This window comes from Pipistrellus kuhlii, unplaced genomic scaffold (assembly GCF_014108245.1).
Source record: "Pipistrellus kuhlii isolate mPipKuh1 unplaced genomic scaffold, mPipKuh1.p scaffold_m20_p_5, whole genome shotgun sequence".
Lineage (NCBI taxonomy): Eukaryota > Metazoa > Chordata > Mammalia > Chiroptera > Vespertilionidae > Pipistrellus > Pipistrellus kuhlii.
Window position 1 is genome coordinate 79,531,405 of NW_023425551.1, and position 22,995 is coordinate 79,554,399.

General features: G+C 56.6%; 1 protein-coding gene across 1 annotated transcript in view; it reads right to left on the reverse strand.

The window, feature by feature from the left end:
• The window catches only part of PNPLA1 (patatin like phospholipase domain containing 1), a 39,717-nt gene that overhangs the window by 11,537 nt on the left and 5,185 nt on the right, over window positions 1–22,995 (reverse strand). Inside the window, exons 2-5 of the mRNA XM_036414960.2 lie at window positions 7,163–7,395; window positions 5,802–5,867; window positions 5,098–5,307; window positions 3,963–4,023 (exon numbers count right to left, since the gene is read on the reverse strand). Coding sequence (XP_036270853.1) covers window positions 3,963–4,023; window positions 5,098–5,307; window positions 5,802–5,867; window positions 7,163–7,395 — 570 coding nt within the window. The remainder of the gene's footprint in view (window positions 1–3,962; window positions 4,024–5,097; window positions 5,308–5,801; window positions 5,868–7,162; window positions 7,396–22,995) is intronic.

A 22,995-nucleotide genomic window follows, 5' to 3' on the forward strand; every position in this document is an offset into this window, starting at 1 on the left:
GGTCAGGCCGTCAGTGACCGGTCGGGTGGACGGCAGGCGTCCCTGATACAACGTGCTGAGAACGGCACTTCGCCTCTTCGGTCTTCCTTCCTCCAACCCACGACCCCGTCTAATCATGGGGCAAACATCAGCCAAACCCGCCTGAGGGACAGTCTACGAAGTACCTGGCCAGGACTAACCCCCCCGCCCCCCCAGCCACTAAAAACAAGGGGAGCCTGAGAGGACAGGACGTGGTCTCCTGGAGGGGGTCCTGGGTCAGAGGAAGGACATCAGGCACCGACTCAGGAAATCTGAGCAAAGTATAGATTTTGGTTAATCAGCATACTACCGTAGAGCATCTAACAACGGGGAAACCTGGATGTGGCGTGTATGGAGCCTCTGTACTGTTTTTATATTTTTTTAATATATAGTTTATATTTTTCCGAAAATCTGAAACTGTCCTGAAAATAAAGTTCATGAGAGGTCTGGGGGGAAGTGGGCAAAAGAGTTGAACATTCATGTCCAAAGAAGCTATCTGGACCACAAACAAGCTAATGAAAAGATGCTCAACATCATCAGCCACCAGGGAAAGGCCAATTCAATCCAGTGAGACACTCTGCACGCCTCTCAGAGTGGCTCAGGCGCAACAGACCTGCCACACCAAGTGCCGGTAGAAACTGGGGGACCCTGGGGGACACTGGAGCTCCCATGCACAGCTGGAGAGAAAGGAAAATGATACAGCCTGTGGAAGACCATTTGGTGGTTTCCTAAAAAGTTAAATCTGCATTCTGGGAATATGTCTCTGTCTGTACATATCCAAACAAGGTGACCATCGAATCTCAAAGAGATAGTTTACAACCTTCCACTGCAGCACTATCTACAACCAGAGGTCCAATGCTCAAAGATTCGTGCCAGAATGAGTCTTCCTCCCCCTGGCTGCCAGCACAGCCTTCACTCCAGCCAGAGCACCTTTCTGCCTTCCCACGCTGCCCAGAGGCCCTGAGCGGCTGGGGTGATGCAAACGCCTGCGTCGTTTCCATGGTGATGACACAAGTGTCCTGCCCCGTCTCTGGCACCTGCATATGCTAACCACCCTCCATCTTTATTGGGTTAGTTTGCATACTCACTCCTGATTGGCTGGTGGGCATTGTGAAGGTACAGTCAATTAGCATGTTACTCTTTTATTAGTGTAGATAGCCAAGAGGTAGAAGCAACCATATGTCCACTGATGAATAAATGAATGAAGAAAATCCTGTCACATGCTACAAGATGGATAAACCTCGAGAACATTATAAGTGAACTAAAGGCAAATACTGTGTGCTTCACTGTGTGAGGGACATAAAATAACCAAACCCCTAGAAATACAAAGAGGAGTGGTGGTGGCCAGGGCCAGGGCCTGGGGGAGGGAGAAATGGGAGTTTGGGGCCAGTAGGCATAGTTTCAGTTTTGCAAGATAAAACGTTCTGGAGGTTAGCTGCACAGCAAAATAAGTATGCTTAGCACTACCGAGCTGCCCATTGCAAGTGGTTGAGGTGGTACATTTATGTCATGTGTTCTTATCACAATTTTATATATGCATATTATATATAATTATATAATATAACATAATTATCATAATTATATTTGTAACACATCTTCCATGTGATCTAATCATTCCTCTCCTGGGCATTTACCGAAGAGAAAAAAGACACATGTGTGAGTATTTATAGCAGCTGTATTCATAACAGCCTGAGGTGCATACAGCTTAAATGTCCACTAACAGGTGAATGGCTGAATGAACGGTGGTATAGTCATACAAAGGAATGGAATGTAAAAAGGAATGAATTATTTATATCACACAACGACATGGTGAGTCTTTGAATGATTACGCTGAGAGAAGGCAGCCAAAAATAAGGTTTCACACTATAACATCCCATTTATCAAAAACTCTACAAAATGCAATTAATCTGTAATAACAACGTAGATCAGCTGTTGCTTGGTGGTTGGAGGTTGGGGGTGGGGGGGGAGGTGGGAGGGTCACTGAGGGTCACAAGGAGACTGAGTGGGATAGATTGTTCACTGTTCTGATGGGGGAGCTGTTTCACAGTGGGGTGTGTGTGTGTGTGTGTGTGTGTGTACACATCTAATTGTGAGAGGCAGGGAGGGAGCGAGAAGGAAGAATGGCAGGAAGGAGGGAAGGAGGGAAGAGGGAAGGTAGGTTTGGCTGGGTAGGTCTGGATGCCATGTGGCTACTTGTAGACATGGCGTCCTCTGAGCTCCAACCTCACTCAGCACCCAGGTGCACAGCCCCTGTTTCACAGGTGTGTGTGTGTGTGTGTGTGTGTGTGTGTGTTTGTGTGTGTCTCTCTGTGTGTATGTCTCTGTGTTTGTGTGTGTCTGTGTGTCTTTGTGTGTGTATGTCTATGTGTTTGTGTGTGTGTCTCTGTATGTGTCTCTGTGTGTCTGTGCATGTGTGTGTATCTCTGTGTGTGCATGCCTCTGTGTGTATGTCTGTGTGTGTATGTCTCTCTGTGTGTCTGTGTGTATATGCCTGTGCGTCTGTGTCTGTGTAACTCTCTGTGTGTTTGTGTATGTGTGTGTATGTTTCTGTGTGTATGTCTGTGTGTCTGTAACTGTGTGTTTGTATATGTGTGCGTGTCTCTGTGTGTGTCTCTGTGTATGTGTGTGTGTGTGTGTGTGTGTGTGATGTGGGTCCTCAAGCACATGGCAAGCATGCCCTTCCCGTTGGCAGGAGGCGGCTGCAGGGCGGCAGCAGGGACAGTGAGGTGGAGGTGAGCCCTGGGGAGGGAGGGGTGACACCTGTGGGTCAGCTTCCTGCGGAGATGACCACCCTGCGGTGGGCGGGAGGCTGGAGCGGCCTCCCGCTTTCCGGTCCGGATGGCGGGTGGGGATAAACCGCACTGACTCAGGCGGGGTGAGTACCCCGCGCCCTCTGTGACGGAGGCAAATCAGCCATCTAACCCCCAGGGCTCTGGGTGGGGGCCCCGTGCTGGCGGACGGAAGAGGAAGCACCCCCGGCTGGAGGCCAGCATGAGGCAGCACTCCTTCAGCGTCTTTCCTCCTGGGCGTGGTGCCAGGGCCCGGGGAGGCCTGCCACCTCCACATGCTGCCAGGACTGGAGCCCGAAATGCAGGGTTTCAGCCTGTGCTAGGACACCCTCACTCCTGCGGGCATGTCCCCTCCAGCTAAGGAGGAAGAGGGGGAGGGCGCTGGGCTCCCCCCGCAGGCGGAAGGGTAGAACTGAGAAACGGGGGGCACGTTCCCCAGGGCCTGCCCAGCCGAAGAGAAGGAAGTGTTTGGGGGAGGGACGGGTGTGGAGTAGCCTGGGGCCAGGCTGGAGCTGGGGTGCAGAGGGGACTCCGGGGCAGGGAGCTGGTGTCTGCTCCGAGACCTGAGCCCCACCCTGGGCTGTGGGAAAACTGGCAGAGCCTGTGGAAACGCCCCTGAGCCAGGAATGCCTTCTGGAAACTAACTCTGAACATGGAGAAGCGTTTTCTTTCCATTTAACAGAGGTGCTTGGCCATGACCTTCCTCGTGTTAAAGGGTGTTTTACAGGTCAGCAGAGTCCTCCTTCCACCAATCACAGGGGAGACACGGGAGCCGGACCACGGCTCCCAACCAGCCCAGGCCGGCCTCCTCCCTCCGGAGTCTTAGATACACATGCACCTGTCGCCTGTAGTTTCTACACTAACGATACGGCTCTTTTGGAATGAGAATGAGATGGCATGAAAATGGAAGATAGGAGCTATATATTCCTCAATACAGTTTCTGTAGCCAGAACTGTACCATCCGTTACCTGATACTGCTTTTGCCCGGAGATCCTCATTGCTGGCAGCAGTGGCGTGTCCTGGACAATGCAGGTGGTTGGTCCTGCCCCCACCTCTGGCTCTCCAGGTCACAAATGTCCCCCTACTCAGCTCTCCTGCGTCCTGGCATTGCCCACCCTCCGGGCCTCCCTTCCCCGGGCCCCATGTGGTACTTACTCAGCCGCCTCAGGTACATTACGGCATCGTCGTACCCTCGGTAGTAGTAATTGTGCAGGGCCTGCAAGGCGGGCATAGCAGGAGGAGACTCAGGCTGGGGTACAGCAACAGCGCGGTCCCCTCCCCAGAGCAGCTGCTGTCACACTGTGCCTGTCCGGTTCCCATCCCTCACTCCCTGCCAGGGCCTGGGAGCAGGTCCCGTGTCCATGGTGACACATCAGGGTGCTAATCCTTGCAGCTGCCACCAGCTCCCCTGGCGGGAGATGTTCTCAGCAGAAGCAGGGGAAGTACATTTGGACTGTATGAAAAACACAGTCTGGAGACTGGGTTCAAACCCAGTGCTGCCACCTACTGGCTGTGTGGCTCTGTGGATGTAACCTCTCACAGCCTCAGTGTCTTCATCTGTAAAATGGGGTAATAATAGCATCTATGGCAGAGGATGCTGAAGAATCGCACGAGATATTGCCCACAAAGCCTTTTCTCTAAAGGGCCAGGTAGTAAATATTTGGGGCTTTGCAGACCTTACATAGCCTGCCATTTGTTGTTGTTGTTGTTGTTGTTGTTCTTCTTCTTCTTCTTCTTCTTCTTATTCTCTTCCTCTTCCTCCTCCTCCTCCTCCTCCTCCTTCTTCATCATCATCATCTTTTTTTACAGTCATTTATTTTATTTTATGTTTTCTTTTTACTGAATATATTGGGGTTAACAAAATTATATAGCTTTCCGGTGCACAACTCTACACACATCATCTGTACACTGTACTGTGTGTTCACCGGGCATTTTACAGCCTTTAGCAGTGGAGAGCCCACACTTAGCTCACCGGCTGTACAAAAACCAGGGGTGAGGGTGTATCTAGCCCCTGGGCCACAGTTTGCTGACCTGACATCGCCCATCAGAGCGGACATCATCCCATCAGTGACTCTGACATCACCTTATTTCCAGGGGAGGACATTAAGGCTGCAGGCCTTAGGGACTTGTTCAAGGCCACACAGCTCATTAGCGAAAAGACCAGGATGCAGGTCTAGGAGGAAGTCTAAGGGAACATTCGAGGGGAGGGGACATGGAAACTGAGTGAGCCCACTGGCCTCCCCATTGCACCCCCCACCCCACCCCTGCCCCCCAGGCCCCTCTGGCTCACCATCAGGTCGGGGGGGAACAGGGCATGGGTCATCCTGGTGATGTTCTCCAGGGAGAACTGGAAGGAGCAGTTGAACATGCGGAAGTCATGGAAGATGGCAGGGCAGTCCCGAGGGCAGATGTCCTGCTGGCCGCTGAAGGTGGAGATGGTGATGGCGTCTGTCCAGAAGGAGCAGGGCTGCATGCCCGTGAAGCCGCCGTCGATGTACCGCTGTGGGCGGAGTGAGAAGTGCACGCCTGGCCAGAGGTCCCTCCCCACGCGGGAGGACACAGGACAGCCCTACACCGAGGCCTGGGGCTGGTGACGGGCCCGAGGTCACTCGGGGAGCTGGTGGCCTCTGGACTCCTGCCCAGGGCTCCGTCCCTACGGGCTCCCCCAGCCATCTTCCTGGGGCTGCGGAGGGCTCCCAGGCCTCTGTGGGGAGGGGCAGCCACACCCTGGATGAAGCAGGAGCGAGTGCCCCTCCAAACCCCCCTCCCCCATTACAGTCCCCCTCCTGCCTCCCCCCCATCCCCTCAACTGCTGAGGCCAGAGGGGAACAGAGCGTCTGTGTCTTCTACTAGCACGTGGGCATTCTGAGTGGGAAAACACGAGAACCTTTCCAGCTCCTGGTCTTCCCGCGGGACTCAGACCCCCCTCCGGTCCCGCTGTGGTCTCAGGGTCCGCCCCTGGCCCCGCCCGCCCCGCCCACGCCCGGCACTCACCACGCCGCGGTAGGTCGGGGGGATGAGGCCGCAGTACACGGGCACAAAGCAGCTGCAGTACAGGGCCTGCGGGAGGACAGGGCTGAGAGCCTGAGGCCCTGGGGCTGGGGCCCCTGCCGGCAAACCCCGGGCACGGCCAGCCTCGCCTTCCTTAACCCACGGTGGAGGCCTGCCTTCCTCCCGAGTCCAGCCCTGTTCCGGCCCTGACCAGCGGGGTCCTTGGTCCCAGCTTTAAAGGGAGAGGGTGACCTCTGTGATCTCCAGGGTCCCTCCCGGCACCAAAGTTCCCCAAACACAATGGGAGTCAACAGCCATCATGTGCATCCGGCTCAGGCCAGGTCCTGACATCAAAGGGGGAGAGCTGCCCACCTTGGGAATGCTGCAGGAGGGGAGTAAGCAAGCGGGTGCTGGTACAGGGTGTCAGGTGCTGTGATGGCGGTGACATGGCATGGTGGCCCCAAGGAGGAGCACCCAGCTCGGGGGGTGGGGGTGGGGGGGGCAGATGAAGGGGAGTTCCAGCAGGAGTGACTGGAGGCTTCTCAGGCGGGTGAAGGGCGTGAGAATGAGAGAAGGGCACCCCAGGAGAAGGGCACAGTGGGTGCAAAGGCCCGAAGACCAGCTTTGAGTGAGGTCTGTGCTGGCTGGCTTGGGTTGACGGGGGAGGTGGTGGAAGGCTGGAGAGGAAAGTCTTGAAGAGCTGGTACCAACAAACCCAGGGACACGAGGTGGTGGAGGAGTATCCACAGGCATTGCCTATTCACCCTCCACCCAGCATCACGGCCAGGCCAGTGTGGGGATGTGAGTATGGGTGGCAAGGGCCTTGTCTCCAGAGGGAGGAAGGAAGGGGAGGAGAAATATGGGACAGAGCAATGCAGTGTAACCCTTTTGTCATGAAAGAAAAGTGGATATGCCCCCAGCCCTCCCCAGCGAGAGCAACTCCGCTAAGAGTTGTGTTAATGAGGCTGGAACAGGGCAGCTTTGTGCGTGGTTTGCTCTGGTTGGCACAGGTAGACGAGGAAGGTGGTAGAAGGCTGGAGAAGCAGGACCAGAAGGCCCTCCAACCCTCCAACCTGCCCTTCCCAGCGCACTCCACAGCCCCGCCCCCATCCGCAGCCCCGCCCCATCCACAGCCCCGCCCCCATCCACAGCCCCGCCCCCTCTCCACAGTCCCGCCCCACATCCCCGCCCACACCCACAGCCCCGCCCCTGCTCCACAGCCCCGTCCCCTCCCCACAGTCCTGCCCCACAGCTCCGTCCCCATACACAGCCCCGCCCCCATACACAGCCCCGCCCCCATACACAGCCCCGCCCCCATACACAGCCCCGCCCCCATCCACAGCCCCACGCCGCCTCTCTCTTGCCTCGATGAGCTCCTCTTTGGACGTGTACTCGGAAACCACGACGCTCTCCCCGTCGGTGAAGCGGGTGAGGCTCACGTGCAGCTTGCCGGTGGCGGCCTTGTAGGAGTCCTCGGGCAGCGCCTGGTACAGGAACTGCCGCATCATGGGCACCATCCTGCAGGAGGGCGCCAGGGGCCCCAGGAAGGACTTCTTCGTCTCGGCCACACCCACGTTGAGGACGCGCAGGTACTCATCTGGGGAGGAAGCAGAGAGGAGCTGGAGGTCAGCGGCCGTGGCCGAGAGAGGAGTCAACGGTGATTCCCCATCTCACCCTGCAGCCAGCAAATGGAAGACCCGGAATGCTGAGGCGGGGACGGGACCCGCCTGTCCTGCTCAGGAGGAGAGCCGGCGCAGTAGACCTGAGTCACTGGCCCCGGGATCCCAGGACAGAGCAGACAAAGGACCCTTTCCTACCCCAAGGAGCCTCCCCAGCTCCGTGTACACCTGCTGGCCCCACCAGACGACATGCTATTGGAGTCTGAGAGACCTTTTGTCCTGAGACTCCCATCAAAACACACTCACTCCCACACACACACACCCACACACACACACACCCCACTGACACAGTGGGAAGCCTTCACCAGTGGCACCTGGGCACTGGCTTAGTGCCAGCTGCGTCTGCGTGCAGGGCAGGTGTGCTGGCCTCGGGGCCGATGGATTTCAGGGAGGGGTGAACTTTGTCCTAAACTATTGCACCATCTTCCCTGCCTGGCCCCTGGCAGGCCCGAAAGGGAGCAGGTCCTGACCCCGGAGACGGCCGTGCCAGGCTGTCCCGCCGGCGCCCAGGAGGGGGACACCTGGTCCTCCTTTCCAGGGCAGCACGGCCAGGGCGGCTGTGCCAGGATGCTCGGCGGGCGGACGTGTTGTTCCGGGGGCCGCAGAGGGGGGTGTAAGTTGCCTCCCGGGCCCTGAGAATCCCACTGGCTAAGACGTGCGGTGGTGCTGGAGCCGCACGGCGGTGCTGAGGCAGGTCTCTCTCTGCATCCCCCTGGTCAGGAAGCGAGGCCCGGAGAGGCAGTCTGACTCGCCCCCGGTCACCTATGAGCTACGAGGACAAAGTGGGATTTTAACCTCGAGTGACCCCGGAACCCATGCTCCTTCCACTAACCTAAGCTGCAGGCTTCCGGGTCCGGCCTGAACCTGCTTCCTGCTCGGTGTTGCTACCTTCCGCCTGGTGGGAGCTCCCTGGGCAAAGCAGGAGTGGAAACGGCTCTGCAAGGCCCGCTAGCGTTTTAAACAGACGTTTCATTGTAAACCCTCCCGCCATCAGCACCACGCAGCCATGGCGCCTCGGGAAGCTGTGTGGCCGCGAGCTCTCTGCCACTGCGGGTGATCCAGCAGAGGCCGGAAACGCTCCCAGCAGACAGCTTATCAGAGGGACTCCCGGGTGGCCCTTAGGGCTAAGATCCCTTCTAATGCTGCGATTCCCGGCTTCTCACAGAGCCCGACCGGGCCTCCGGGGAGGGATGGCCGTGAACCTTGGTCTCCGTTTATAAACAGAGCAGCTGAGGCACAGAGACCGGCAGTGGTCTGCAGCAATCTGGGGACAAACCCAAGCTGGTGCCGCTCTCCTCCTGCATGCTACAGGCCACAGGCCATCCCCACTGACCCTGGAGGCGGAGAGGATGAGGAGCGGCCTCGTCATTTCTCCGCTCTAGAATCAGGGGGACCCTCCGTGTCCTTCCTGAGGCGGGAGAGCCAGGCGGTGTTTGCTCTGACTCCCGCCCACGTCTTCCCCTGGGTGTCGGACCGAACCCAGAGGCTGGGGAGCCTGGGTTGCCATGGTGACAGCCTCTTCTCACCAGCGTGTAGAATCCCAGCTGCATGTGTGCAGGAGGGACTGACCCTGCAGGGGGAGGCCCGCAGTCAGCATCACGGTGTGCCGACTGATTCCAGCGCGTTCTCCCTGGAGGGAGGGTGGCAGCCGGCCCACCAGCGGGTTATGGAACAGCTGGGCATCGGGTCCCAAGCTCTCTCCTACAAGGCCGGTGGTGGGGTGGACGCGGGTGGGGACACGCTGCTTTTAGAAATGTTTCTCAATCCTCACTTGAGGGTACGTTTTTATTGGTTTTAGAGACAGAGGAAGGGAGAAGGAGGGAGGGAGAGAGGGGGGGAGAAACATTGATCGTTGCCTCCTGCATGCGCCCGGAATGGGGATCAAACCCACAACCTGGGAATGTGCCCTGATCAGGAACCAGATCGGCAGCCTTTCGGGGTACAGGACCAAGCTCCAACCGCCGGCCGGGCTGCTTTGGAATTCTCAGGGAGCAGCCTGAAGCGGTCACAGAGGAGGGGGGGCTTCCCACAATGCCCGGGAGCCAGGAGCACCCTCAGCAGTTTGCCCCAACGCCCCCTGACTCCCGGCAAGGGGAGCTCACGGGGCCGATGGGAGGACGAGGGTTCTTACTGCACGAGAAACACAAGTCATTGTGGGGAATGGTTTTAGGTGCAGATAAGCAAAAGGAAAAAAGGAAAATGACTTGGAATCCCTCCGCCCAGAGATTAACATTTGGTTTCTGTCTTCCTACACTATATATTTTATATTTATTCTTCTGACAAAATACTTGTATGGAGTCCATCTGTTTACATTATTTTTGTTGCTTGCTTTTTTTCACCTAATAAACCATGCCTTTCCCATTGGTGAGGACCCACTAATAACCTCACTCCCCGGCAGCAGGGAGTGCTGTGAGGCCATGAGATCACTGACTGAGCAGGCCCCCTGAAGGAGTTGGCTGTGTAGTCTGTTTCCTTGCTTTCCTAAGCCACGCTGCAATCGATAATCTCCTGCTAAGTCTTTGCCTGTGTCCTTCCTTCCTTTCCTTAGGATGGGTGCTAAGTGAAAGGCATGCACACATTTAGCCTCATAATGCATATTTTGACCATGGCTGTTGTGTATTATCCATTTACAGTCACCTCAGCTGTTCAGAGGGGGTGGTGGGTGGCAGGGACTGAGCAGTGGCCAAGATGATAGAAATAGCGCCGGCATCTCCGCTATACTGTCCTCTGAAAACATGCCCCCCGGAAACTAGCAACGCTCTAGCCAGGATCACCTACCAGGGAGGGAGGGGGCAGGAGATGGTCTGGTTTCTCCCACTCAGGTGCCGCTTTAATATTCTTCCCTGCTGCTCGGGGGGACTCATACCACAGGATGCCTTTATCTCCGCTTCTCCTGGCTTCCCTTCACGTCCGTCTGTGTGTCTCTGTCTTCAGAGCCCCCCCTCCCCCGCCTGCCGCGCCCCCCCATCCCACACACACACACACACACACACACACACACACACACACACTTCTCTCTCTTCCTAGCTGAGGCAAAAGCAGCTAATCTTCTGGTTAACAAGTCTGGATGGTAGCAAGTCACACGCGAAGCAGAGCAGTTGCTGGGCGCTGTGAGGAGGATGAATGTAGCTTCTCTGTGCATCTCCGTCCCTTCCAGCACCTCCTCCCAGTTAAGGGCTCCTTCCAAGCCCTGGGCTCGGAGACAGCGTCCCACACCGAGCAGCCGAGCAGCCGGGCGGAGGAAGAGCAGCGCAGCCGGAAACTCAGGTTGGCTGCTCTCACCCCAGGCCCACACTCCCCATGTCCTTTCACAACTGGGTATCAGCTGAGGGTGGTGACTGCCTCCCGCCAGGAAGGAGGCGCTCTGAGGGCTGGTCCTCCCCTCCCTCCCTCGTGGCCTCCGAAGCCTTTGTTGTAAGCTTGGAGCTCCTCAGGGCGGGGAGGGGCCATGCTCCCGGACACCCACCAGGCCTCCCCCCCCGCCCCCCCGGGGGCCCAGTGGTGGCTCCTGTGTGAACAGAGGAAAACAAGGACCTACAGGGAGGAAGAGCACGTGATGGGGATGCTCACAAGGAACGGCTTCTTGACTTAACGACCCCATAGAAGCTTGAAGGCCAGATCGTCCCAGACAGATGCTAGATAACAGAGTTAGCCGTGGCCAGTGTGGCCCATCCCCCAGGCTTTAGGAATCCGTCCACGGTCCTAAAAGCTTCAGCGGGAAAATAAACACCCAGATCCTTGGACGGGGAGGTAATGAGGCCATTTGGAAGCCGCTCCGAATCTCAGTCGCTCTTTGCTAAGACCAGACCCATTTCTTGGAAAGAGCTCGGACCCTAAAGCCACACAGATTTGGTTCAAACCCCAGCTTTGCTGCACCCTATCTGGGCAGCCACACGACTTCTTCCAGCCTCAATTTGCCGCCTATGAAATGGGACTAGTGACACTTGGGTTGCGGGGTTGTTGTGAGGCGGGCATTTTAAAAAATATATATTTTACTGATTTTTTACAGAGAGGGATAGAGAGCTAGAAACCTTGATGAGAGAGAATCATTGATCAGCTGCCTCCTGCACACCCCCTACTGGGGATGTGCCCACAACCAAGGTACATGCCCTTGACCAAAATCCAACCTGGGACCCTTCAATCCGCAGGCCGACGCTCTATCCACTGAGCCGAACCGGTTTCGGCGAGGCGGGCGTTTTTAAAGTCCCCACACACCAAAGCGCTGGGTGTCAGCAGGCCGGCAGCTCCCAGTGGCCAGGGAAAGCCTTTGTCACGTTCCTGCCTGCCAGCTCTCTCCTCCGAACGGGGGCAGTGCTTCCTGCCCCGAGCCTTCCCCACCTCGCCCGGGCTCCGTGTGGGGAGGAGAGCGGGTACAAGCATGTGCGGGGCGGGTGCGCCGGCCTCAGGCGTGGGGAGGGGCGGTGAGTGCAGGACAGGCAGGGTTGGCCACAGCACTCCGCCCTGTCAACTTGGGGGGCCTACAGATCTGGTTGGCAAGGGGGTGGGGAGAACAACTATGGAAGAGAAGGGTATGAATGATTAGATATGCACTTATCTTATTTATCTGCTAAGTGCTTAGTTTCTCCTCTTCATGAGAGCAAGGATGGTCTCTGTCTTGTTCGCCCCTTTGCCCCAGCCCCTGGTAAAGTGCCGGGACATAACTGCGTGTAATAAACACGAGTACATACGTGAACAGTAAGTGAACGGACCCCCGCCCCGAAGGAGGACACTGAGGTCCAGACAGAGAGGCAGCTACTCAAGGTGACTCAGCCCAGAGGCGGCTTCCCTTCCCGTCCTCCACAGGCCTCTCGCCGAGCGGAAAACCCTAGAAGGACGGGCACTGCCAGCTGACGATTTCATTAGCTGGGGATCCCGTGCAGGGGTGCCCGAATTAGGTCTCTGCGGAGGAGGATGGGACTGCCCCGGGTAGCCTAGCAACAACCTCCGGCTCAGCCAATCGCTGTGCGGCGCCTCCCGCCGGGAGCAGCAGGGACCACGGTGGGGGCCGGGAGCCGGGAGCCCGGAGCAGCACCGGGAGGCGCCTGCAGCAGAGCCGGGGCCAGGGCAGCCCTGCGGCCTCGTCTCTGGCCTAGAAGCCTGCTGCCCCCGCCCGGTCCCTGTTGTAACCGGGGTCATAGGCTGCATGTCCCTGTGGGTGAATCTTGACTCCTGACTCCACTGTAATAGCAATTATTGTCTTAACAGCCATCCTGCATGCAAGCAGGTTTCACACCCTGAGGGCAGTGCCGTTATTCGCAGTTTTGTTCCTGTGCCGCCCTGCAGGGGCATTGGCGGGAAACAATGGCTTCAGACTGCAGTGTCCCCCTGGATGGGCAGTCGTTTTCCATCAGAGGGTCTTTGTTCAAAAGAAAATCTCACGTGGAGGCCTGTGCACAGAACAGCTCATCACAGGCTGATCTGGCTGACGCCCAGCGGGGTCTCAGGGCTGTCGGGTTGCCCCCCGCACCCCAGAAGGGAGCCCCTGAATGCTCATCCCTGAACCCACCACGGCCCTAGGAGCCTCGGTCACACCAAAAACACAAGACAAGGCTAATCTTCTCCGTTCACGGGCAAGAAATCCCGCTCAGGACGGAGGTTACGCTCAGTAACGATGGCCGAATGCCTGGAGGAGTGAGGAAAGGCGGGGCGCCCCTCGGTCCCACAGTCTGTGCCGGCGTGAGCCAGAGTCAGGGTGTCTAGAAAACTCCTTCTCTGCTCTGTTCTGCAGGCACTGCAGGCGTTAGCCAAAAGACCTAGTGAGCCCGCAGAAGCACAAACTAAACCCCCGGTACTCTTTATGGGCAATCTTCATCTCCGTGCACTCCCTTCTCAACCCAAGAGCAACTACAGAACTGGCTGTAAAGTTCGGACGGTTGTGTATCGTGTTGTCATGGAAACGGCAGTGCCTCCCGCTGGCCCATCACCTGGATCCCCATCACCGCTTGTGGCTGCTCTTCCCCAGCCCCGGCCTCAGCCTGCCCCTGCGTGCCTCTCCCCCAGGAGCCACGACCTCCCCCGCTTTCCGCCGAGCGACCTAGTCGTCACCGTGAGGAACAGGCAGAGAGGATATGTGTCTAGCATAGGGGTGTCGAACTCAATCAGAGAAGGGGCCAAAATCTAAAATCCAGCCTAAATCGCGGGCCGAATGGTTTACTGAACAGTCATAAACTGTCATTGTGATGGAAACGCAGCGGAGTGCAGTGATGACAGCGCGGTGCGGGCCACATTGCAAGGCCTGGCGGGATGGATTTGGCCCGCGGGCCTTGTGTTTGACACATGTGGTCTAGCACGTTCTCTGGAGCCTCACGGTGGGTGTTCTCAGGGCCGTGGCCCCTGCTCTGTTCTCTCTGGCTGTCTTCTTCGGTGGACCCAGAAGTCCCTCTGAGATTCTGCTTCCAGACGGAAACCACGCCTCCCGCCAGGCTGCGCCCGTCCCACCATCCTATCGCCCCGCAGACGCCCTGCCCTGCCGAGGGGCCACGGGGCCAGCGCAGAGCTGAGCTCACCACCCTCCGGACTTCTGTCTTCAGGGTTGTTTTGGGGTGTCCAGGGGAGGCTCTGCTACAAGAGCAAAGGCCATCTCAGAGCACCTCCTCATTGGGATTTCCCACATCAGGACACGCACAGGGCCCCCATGCCTCCCTCCTCCAGAGCCTGGTCCCTGAATGCATGTCTGCTGACACGCTGCTCACTGCTCCCTCTGCCCAGCTTCAGCCAGTGGGTCTTTTAACCACGTCTCTCTCGTCTATGGTACGTGAGTCTTGAGGTTCCCGTGAAGCCACTGCGCTGGTTACTGTTCCTGCACGCTACCCCCCGTCGGTTCCTCTGTGGCCCTGGGCGCTGGGCCAGCTCGGAGGCCTCCTTCTCCAGTTCATCTACATGAACGCCTTCGAGGTAAGTGCTAAGTCATCTCCTCTCTACGATGGGGAAACTGAGGCTCAGCCAGTAACTTGCTCAAGGCCACACGGCTGGACACAGCAGAGCTGGGCTCGGTTCCTGAGGGTCCAGGTCCAAGGTTCTTTACACCACAGGTCGCTGCTCCTCCAGGGACGGCACCTGTCCTCCCTCAGAGCTCTGCCCCACGGGAGGCCAGGGGCTATCTGTCTGGTGTAGGCCGCCTCCTAAGGGCTGAGGTCCCTGGGAGACAGGAAGTCTCCCTTTAGAGCAACAGAACCCAAATCGCACCGTCACACACACGCTCCTGTGCCCCTGACCCAAAGCCCTTCTCCGGCCAGGTCAGTCCCTTCCCTCACAGCGAACACACCGTTCACAATCCTGCCTTCTGCCCTTACTCACGCTTTGTTGTTATTTTTCCCATTGAGAGAGAGCGGAAGCGGGGAAGGGGAGAGAGAAACATCAGTGTGAGAGAGACATAGATTGGTTGCCTCCTGTACACACCCCAACCAGTTCTGGGGAGCAAACCCACAACCCAGGTACATGCTCTTGATGGGAATCAAACCCGAGACCTTGGGTACAGAGGCCGAAGCTCTAACCACTGAGCAACACTGTCCAGGGCTCACTTTTTTTTTTTTTTTAAACCATCTGTGCAGACCTCACCCTAAAGCCCAGCTTAAGATCTGGGCCTCCTCCTGAAAGCCTTCCCCGATCACCCTGCTGTTAGCTTCTTCTGACCCCTACAGTGTGCACAGGTCACCTCAGAGTGACCAGTCACCTCAGAGTGACCAGTCACCTCAGTGTGCACAGGTCACCTCAGTGTGCACCAGTCACTTCAGTGTGACCAGTCACCTCAGTGTGACCAGTGAGTGAACTTAGTGTGCACAGGTAACCTCAGAGTGACCAGTCACCTCAGAGTGACCAGTCAGCTCAGTGTGACCAGTCACCTCAGTGTGCATAGGTCACCTCAGAGTGACCAGTCACCTCAGTGTGACCAGTCACCTCAGGCTCTGCCAGCTGCAGTCCTTGAGGACAGGGAGCACCTGGAACAGGGAGCACCTATTATTGCCTCGCTCAGTGTCGAACTGAGTAGGTATCGTTAGCAGGAATTCAAGAATGAGTAAATGAGCCCTCGCTGGCTTGGCTCAGCGGACAGAGCATCAGCCTGTGAACTGAAGGGTCCCAGGTGCGATTCCGGTCACATAACCAGGTTGTGGGCTTGATCCCCGGTAGGAGAGAAGTGCAGGAGGCAGCTGATCAATGGTTCTCTCATCATTGATGCTTCTGTCTCTCTCTCCCATCCCTTCCTCTCTGAAATGAACAAATATATATATATTTGTGTGCACAGGTCACCTCAGAGTGACCAGTCACCTTTTTTATTCCCGCAGGGATGAACACAGACCCTCACGCTGATGTTTCTCTCTCTTTCTCTCTCTCCTCTCCCCCTTTCTCCCTTCCTTCCACTCTCTCTAAAAAAATCAATGGAAAAATATCCTCACTCCTCAGGTGAGGATTAAAAAGAATACTAATTAAAAACAAAACAAGAAAATTAAAAAAGAAAAGAAAAACCAAATCCTTGTGCCAATTAAAGCCCACAATTACGTATTAAAAATATTAATCAGACCCAGTCAGAGTCCAGTGATCTTTGTTTTATAAGCTTGGCAAGTTCCACAGGGCACGAACCTGGGACCTTTCAGTCCGCAGGCCGAGGCTCTGCCACTGAGCCAAACCAGATTCGGCCCACAGGGCATTCTTTAACTAAATGAGAAATGCTGCTTTACCTAACCTTTGCTTTTCTATTTCAAGGTGATTTTCTTTTCACTTATTCATCCACTCCTTCAACATTCGTTCATCAGGCTTATTGTGTGACTGGGATTTGCCAGGCGCTGTGCCAGAAACACCCATGACTCCTCCTGTCCCTCACCATAATGCCCAAGGGATGTGGCCCACCCCAAGCCACAGGCGGGAAAACGAGGGTGCGGCAGGCCTCTGGCGGGGGAGGGCCCGCGGTGACAGGGGCAGAGCCAGCTCCTTCCTGACAGCGGGCACGCCGCTCCGCGGGGATGGCACACCGGCACCTCCTCCCCGGAGCGGCACCCGCACAGCCCTGGGGGCTCCGCCGAGTGACAAAGGCCGGCATGGGGAGACCGAGGGGAGACTTCCGAGCCAGGTTCCCGCAGAGGGCGCCTGTCCTCCCAGCGCTGGCTCCGAGTCCCCGTGGGCCCGCTGCCCGGACACACCTGACCGCCTGCCAGTGACGGCCACCCCAGCTGCCGTGGCTCCGGGCCCAGCGAGCCTCCGGTCCCTGGAGGGCAGCAGCTGCCCGAGGCAGCGCCGACCAGCTGTGCGAGGCCAGCAAAACCCCGCCGCCTCCTCCATCCAGAGGAGGAGTCGCACTGTCCTGAGGCGCCCACACGTGCTTGGCAAGGCCCTTTGGAGGCCGGCTCCTGCCCACGAGGACAGGGCTGCTGCCCCTGCTGGTCTCGGCCTGGAGCCACCCGCTGTCCCCTCCTCCCCTCAGGCAGGCCCCCGCCCGCCCGCCCGCCCACCGGAAGGTCACCCTTACCGCCCACCATGCCTTCTCCTGCCCTGTCTCCCCCTGTGTGCGTGCATGCTGACACTGCTCCGTATGTTTGGTTATTTGTGGCTTCATTTCCCCAGGAGAATGTCAGCTCCACGAGGGCAGACCACGGTCTTGGCCACCACGGGCTCCCAGGACCTAGAGTAAGGTGACCAGACGTCCCGCTTTTGGGACAAATTGTTAAAAATCGGGACTGTCCTGCCAAAAGCGGGACGTCTGGTCACCTTAACCTAGAGTGAACTGGTGGGGAAAGGGGGGAGGGGCTGGGGGGGAGGGGGGAGGGGGGAGGGGGGCGGCAGTGTCTGATCTCTGTAAGTCAGCCAGAACCTCAACATCTCTGTCTGCACACTGAGGGGATTAGGCTCACACCGTGACTTTCAAATTCAGATAAAAAATCCCCCCCATGCTTTTTTTTAAATGAAGTTTTAGACAGTAACTCCTGTGAGAGATGGACAACAGCCCGACAGACTTGCTGGCCCCAGGGCTTCGGCGTGAGTCCTCTCCCCGCCCCCCTGCCCCTGCTCCCCCTGCCTCTGCTCCCCCAGCCCCACGGAACCCCAGGGCTCCTGGGAACACAGTTTGGGAACCACTGGCCTGAGTCCCACCTTCAGCTAGTCACTTCCTCTCCCAAAGACGAAACACGATTATTTGTAAAACGAAGGCATTGGACTCACTGACCGTCCCTCTGTGATGTTCTATCGATAGTATCATAGTCAGACCCGTAACTGCGGAGGACTCTGAGCCAGGTAAACCCCAACATGGGCATGGCGAAGACACTCCGGAGCAGGCCTGCCGGCAGCCAGCAACCGTCAGGAGTTTGTCGAGCGCTCTTATTTGGAGAGCAATCTGTGGCAGCCATGGGACCATCAGATCTGATGAGGCGAGAAGCGGTCTGAAACCATCAGGCAGCAGAGACAGCGCAGGGGCGGGGGGGGGGGGGCAGACGGGACGGGACGGGAGGCTGCTTGGGAGGAGGTGCCATCTCTGGAGAGAGAACAGAAGGTCGTTCCCGGGAGGGGACACCATGGGTGCTGTGGCCACTGCCCAGGCCCCTGCAGGACTGAGTGCCTACCGATGGCTCAGAGCCCAGCCCTCTCCAGCCAGCAGACATGCGTTCGGTCCCAGGCAGAGGGAGAGTCTGTCCATCATCATCACGTCACCAGTTACAGTCATTGTGGCAGCGTCTGCTTGTCATCCCCAACACCCGTCCTTTCCTTCCTCCTTAGTGACCGAGCCTTCCCTCTGTAGTGGAACACGCCTCCCAACATGAGGTCTACACCCAGGCCCCAGCCTCCCCTGCAGTCCGGGGAGGCCACGTGACTAAGGTGACAGGTGTGTGTCACTCCAAGGCTGCCCTCCCCTCGCCTTCCGCCTGGAATGCAGGCATGGCGGCGAGTCCCCTGAGCAACAGGACGGGAGGCCCAGCCCTAGCTCTGGGGGCCACCACACAGCCTGGGAGGGACCAGGGGGACGGGGGGACTGGGTGCACAGCCACATGTGCCAGCAGTGCTCCTCCGTCCTGGTGAAGCCCCCAGAGCAGCCACAGGATCAGCCCCGCAGCCTGCAGAGCTCTTCCCGGGGCCCTGCGGCTCCCAGGGCGGCCGGGAGGGGAGGCAGGCACCTCCTCCCACACGGCCTGGGGGCTGAGGCTCCCACGCCGGCCCAGGGTCACTCACCGCTGAGTGGATTCCCAGGACCAGCTTGGTCCGAACCCCACTCCCTCCTTCCTAAGCCCCCCACGAGGAGGCTCTGCCTGGAGGACACCCGCAGCCTTGTTCCCAGAGCTTGCCTTCGGTCAGGGCTCTCTCCCACGGAGTCTGGTCTCTATGGCGAGAGGGGCAGCAAGGACTTAGCGCCCGCTGGGAGTCAGGAGAGACTCTCAGGGGTGACGTCTGAGGTTGGCCGGGGAGAATGGGGAGCATAGCAGAGGGAGAGGGGACGGGGGACAGGCTCCCGGGAGAGGGGACGCTGGAGCAAAGACCGCGAGCTTGGCCACATCTGCGCAGGGGAGAGCTCCCCGGCCCTGCCTGCCCTCACCCGCCCCGGTACCGTGTGACTTGGCGGTCTGGTGTGGGTGTTTGCCGGAGGGGTGAGGTTGGCATTGTGAGAAGGCAGGGTGAGAGGCATTGGGAAATAATGGCTTAGAGGCCCACACACAGTCGTCCTGAGCTCGACTGAGGTCAGCTCAGTCCCTCCGTCCCCCTCACCAGCAGGTCCGGCTGGAGGCCGGCTGGCCTGCTCCTGGCTCTCGGCTCTCCGACGCAGTGCCCACCCGCAGGGAGACGCCCACGCTGCCCCTCCCGCTGAGCAAGGCCAGGGGCCTGCCCGCACCTTCCGTGGGAGGGGAGATATTTCCAAATAAAAACCACACGAGACAAAACCAAGCGGAGGTGAAACCCAGTCGGTAAATGCTGCCATTGTTTGTCAGATGACGGGTTCTCGGAGGTTCAATATGTTATTCTTTCCAGCGTGTTTATATGTTCCCATTAAAAGGCTATCACGAAGCTTTTAAATGTTCACAGGAGCATTATTCATAACCGCTCATCGGAGAGTGGCATCAATAGGACGTGATCTACCCACGCAATGGAACAGGACTCTGGCGAGCAGTGAGCCGCCACACGGAGTGAGAGGTCGGGGCCTCGGGCCTCGGTGTGCGGCCCCTCAGGGACGGTGTGGGAGGCGGCTCCGTAGACAAAGTGCGATCGCGCTGCCAGTGCTTGGGGGAACGGGGGGTTGAGAGGTGACGGCTAAGGGCAAGGGGTTCCTTCGGGCGGAGGGGGCTCTATAATTGGTGGCGATGCTGGAGGGACACCTTTGTGAGTATATTAACAGCCATTGAGTTGTTTGCTTCAGACGGTGAAGTGCCTGATGCGTGAAGCAGATCTCAAAAAGCTGGTCTAAAAGGCTAAAAAGCAGAAGGTGAGGGGAGAGAAACGCCAGGAGGGGCTGTGGGCCCAGGGTCGTCACCCCTCCTCTGAAAGGTGGGCTGGGTGTGGGGATCGGCCACGGGGAAGAGACAGACCAGCCCTAACCAAGGCCAGTCCTCCTCACTCCGGCCCGGCCAGAGGCGCCGTAGGAAGGAATCCGGCCGAACGCCCGCGGGAAGCCCCTCTCCGCCCCGGAGAGCCGTCCGGGAGCATCTGATCCGGGTTTCCGCGATGGGCCGAAGCAGGTTCCCGTGTGACGCTCGGACCCGCTTGTTCCCGCTGCTGCCCACACACCGTGGCATCTGAGGTGGTTCTGCCCCTGAGTTTTCCAAAGGGCGTGGGTCTCTCCCAGGGCTGACACCGAATTTCCCCGCTGAACCCTGGAAATCCCGACCAGGTGTTTGGGGAGAAGCCTGGGCGGTGAGCATTTTAAAGCTCCCAGGCGATGAGAATGTGCAACTGAGATTAAGGACTTTTAATTTAATGAAGGTTTTTTTTTTTTCTTTTCTAACAGCTAGGAGAAAATGTCGAAATCATGGCACAGCAGGGGTAGGGGAGCCATTTTTTTTTCTGCCAAGCCCATTTGGAGATATATATATATATATATATATATATATATATATAGTAATATATATTATTGATTTTTTACAGAGAGGAAGAGAGAGGGATAGTTAGAAACATCAATGAGAGAGAAACATCAATCAGCTGCCTCTTGCACACCCCCCACTGGGGATGTGCCCGCAACCAAGGTACATGTCCTTGACTGGAATCGAACCCAGGACCTTTCAGTATGCAGGCCGACCTCTATCCACTGAGTCAAACCAGTTTTGGCCAATTTGGATATTTATAACATCATTTTCGGGCCATACACAACGGTCAACTTAAAAATTAGCCTGCTGCATTTAATTAGCTCACCCTAGTACCCTGGCAGGGCCGGTCCTAATGATTTCTCTGCCTCTACAGCTCTCGGGCTGAGCATTTCCCACCGCTGGCACAGAGTGAGTAAGGATCCTATCCCGAGACTTTCCCCATGGGCCCTGACACCCGCCTGGAGGCCACGCCCCGTGTGACTGTGTTTGTTGTCATGCCCGTTCTCATCAGAAGCCTAGACTCCTGCCAACCTGCCGCTCCCTGTCAGGCGTCTCCTCATCTTTCAAGCACCAGCTTAGGTGCCACTTCCATGGGCCTCCACGATTGCAGGCACTTGCTCCCTCCCTCTGCACTTCTGTGCCTTTTCATGTGCTAGCATTCAGCGGGAGCCTTCTTGAATTATGATTACCTGGCTGCCCTGGAGTTTGTGTAGAATGGAAGCTTCTTGAGAGCAAGGGCAGAGCTGCATTTTGTATGCTATCTCTGTGTCCTCTGCAGGCCCTTGTATATGCTCAGCGAGCACTTGTTGCATGAATGAATGAATGAATGAATGAATATGAAAGACTGCCTTGCCGTGCAGTTTTTATAGAGAGGAAAGTGCCTAGTAACTTAAGTGGGAATGGGGTTTTAAGTCCACCAAATCCCCATTCTTTGATAAGAAAAATCTCACTTTTCAAAATTATGCAAATTCCCATCCCCACTTCTGCCAGATTGGAAATCCCGAGTCCCCACTGGTTGTCACGGAGAGACCTCGCCTTGAAGGAGTGACTCGGTCAACAACGTTTACTGCGTCTAATAAAAGCCGGGCGCTGTGCTGGTTTCAGCATTTTCACGCGGACCAAGTCGGCCCTATCGCAGAGCGAGGCATGTTCTCCAGATGAGCATGCTGCGTGGCTTCCACAGGACAAACACAGTCCCAGGACCGGGAGCCCGGCTGGGAGGAAGGGGAGGGGCCCTGGGACCCCGGCGAGGAGGAATACTGTTAAAAAGAGGCAAACTTCTGCTTATACGCAGATGGTCTGATTGTCTACGCAAGAAATATGAGATAATCGACCAACAAACTCTTAGCAACGTTAAGAAGTTTAACAAGGTTGCTCAAAACAAAATTAATATCCAAAAGAGTCAGCATTCTTATGTCAGCAATAATCAGATTAGAAAATGCCATAGAGAAACGATCCCGTCGCCCACAGCAACAAAAACTAACACATTCAATAAAAGCCCTAGCAGCCTTTATTAAAGGGCAAAAAGGTCAGAAGAGAGAGAGAGGTAGATGTCATTTCAATCAGACTCCCCAGAGAGCTTCTCAATTGGGGGATGGTGGGGGGAGATAGGAGAGTCAAGAACAGCAGAGGCAGTGTTTGAAGAAACTGAAGAGGAGGAGGAGAGAGGGACCGCCATAAGTGAGGTACCATATAACTGAGGTTCCAGTGATTGAAACTGCGGGGTGGTGCAGAGGTAGACCAGTTAACCAGAGGAAGAGGAAGAGACTCAGGGCAGACTCCAGGAGCTGGAATAAGCCGGAGGCGACATGTCAAACTGGTGCGCAAAGGGCTGCCTGTAAATGGGGTGGGATGATTGGTTCGCTTAGCACATAGCAAAATCATTAAAAATGTGGATTTCTGCCTCAAACCAGCCATAACATAAATTCCAGAGTAAAAACTTAAAAACCTTTGAAAGAAGATATAGGAGAAATCATTATAACAAAGTCAAGACACTAAAAAAACACAAATTGTAAGAGGAAACGACTGACACATTAAAATTTTCTTCATTAAATTAAAGAGACCTTATAACCAAAATAACAACAACCTGTGGGGTGGAATAAGACAGCCGCTGAGCGGCGTCCCTCCAGACCTAGAGCAGCGGTTCCCGGTAATTCTTTGGCCTGAATAAGTAACTGACCAGTGGTTAATGTACAGACGATGGAAAGGACATCTCCAAATCAAAGAGAAAGAGCTCACTCCGTAGAAACAACAGGGAAAGGTCCCGAGCAGGCAAGTTACACAAGAGCCAGCACCAGTGATCAATGAACACGGAGCTGCTTGACGTGGCCAGTCATCAGGATACGCAGATCAGATAAGGTAAGACATCACTGACATGCATCACATTGAATCAATATTTGCAGTCTGACAGCACCCAGGGCTGATGACCTGTGGGGAAATGAGTGGTTGAATTGGGACAGCCACCTGGAGAGTAATTAAGCCGAGCCTGGGATCGTTAATGTGATGCATACCAGAGGGAAGCATTCC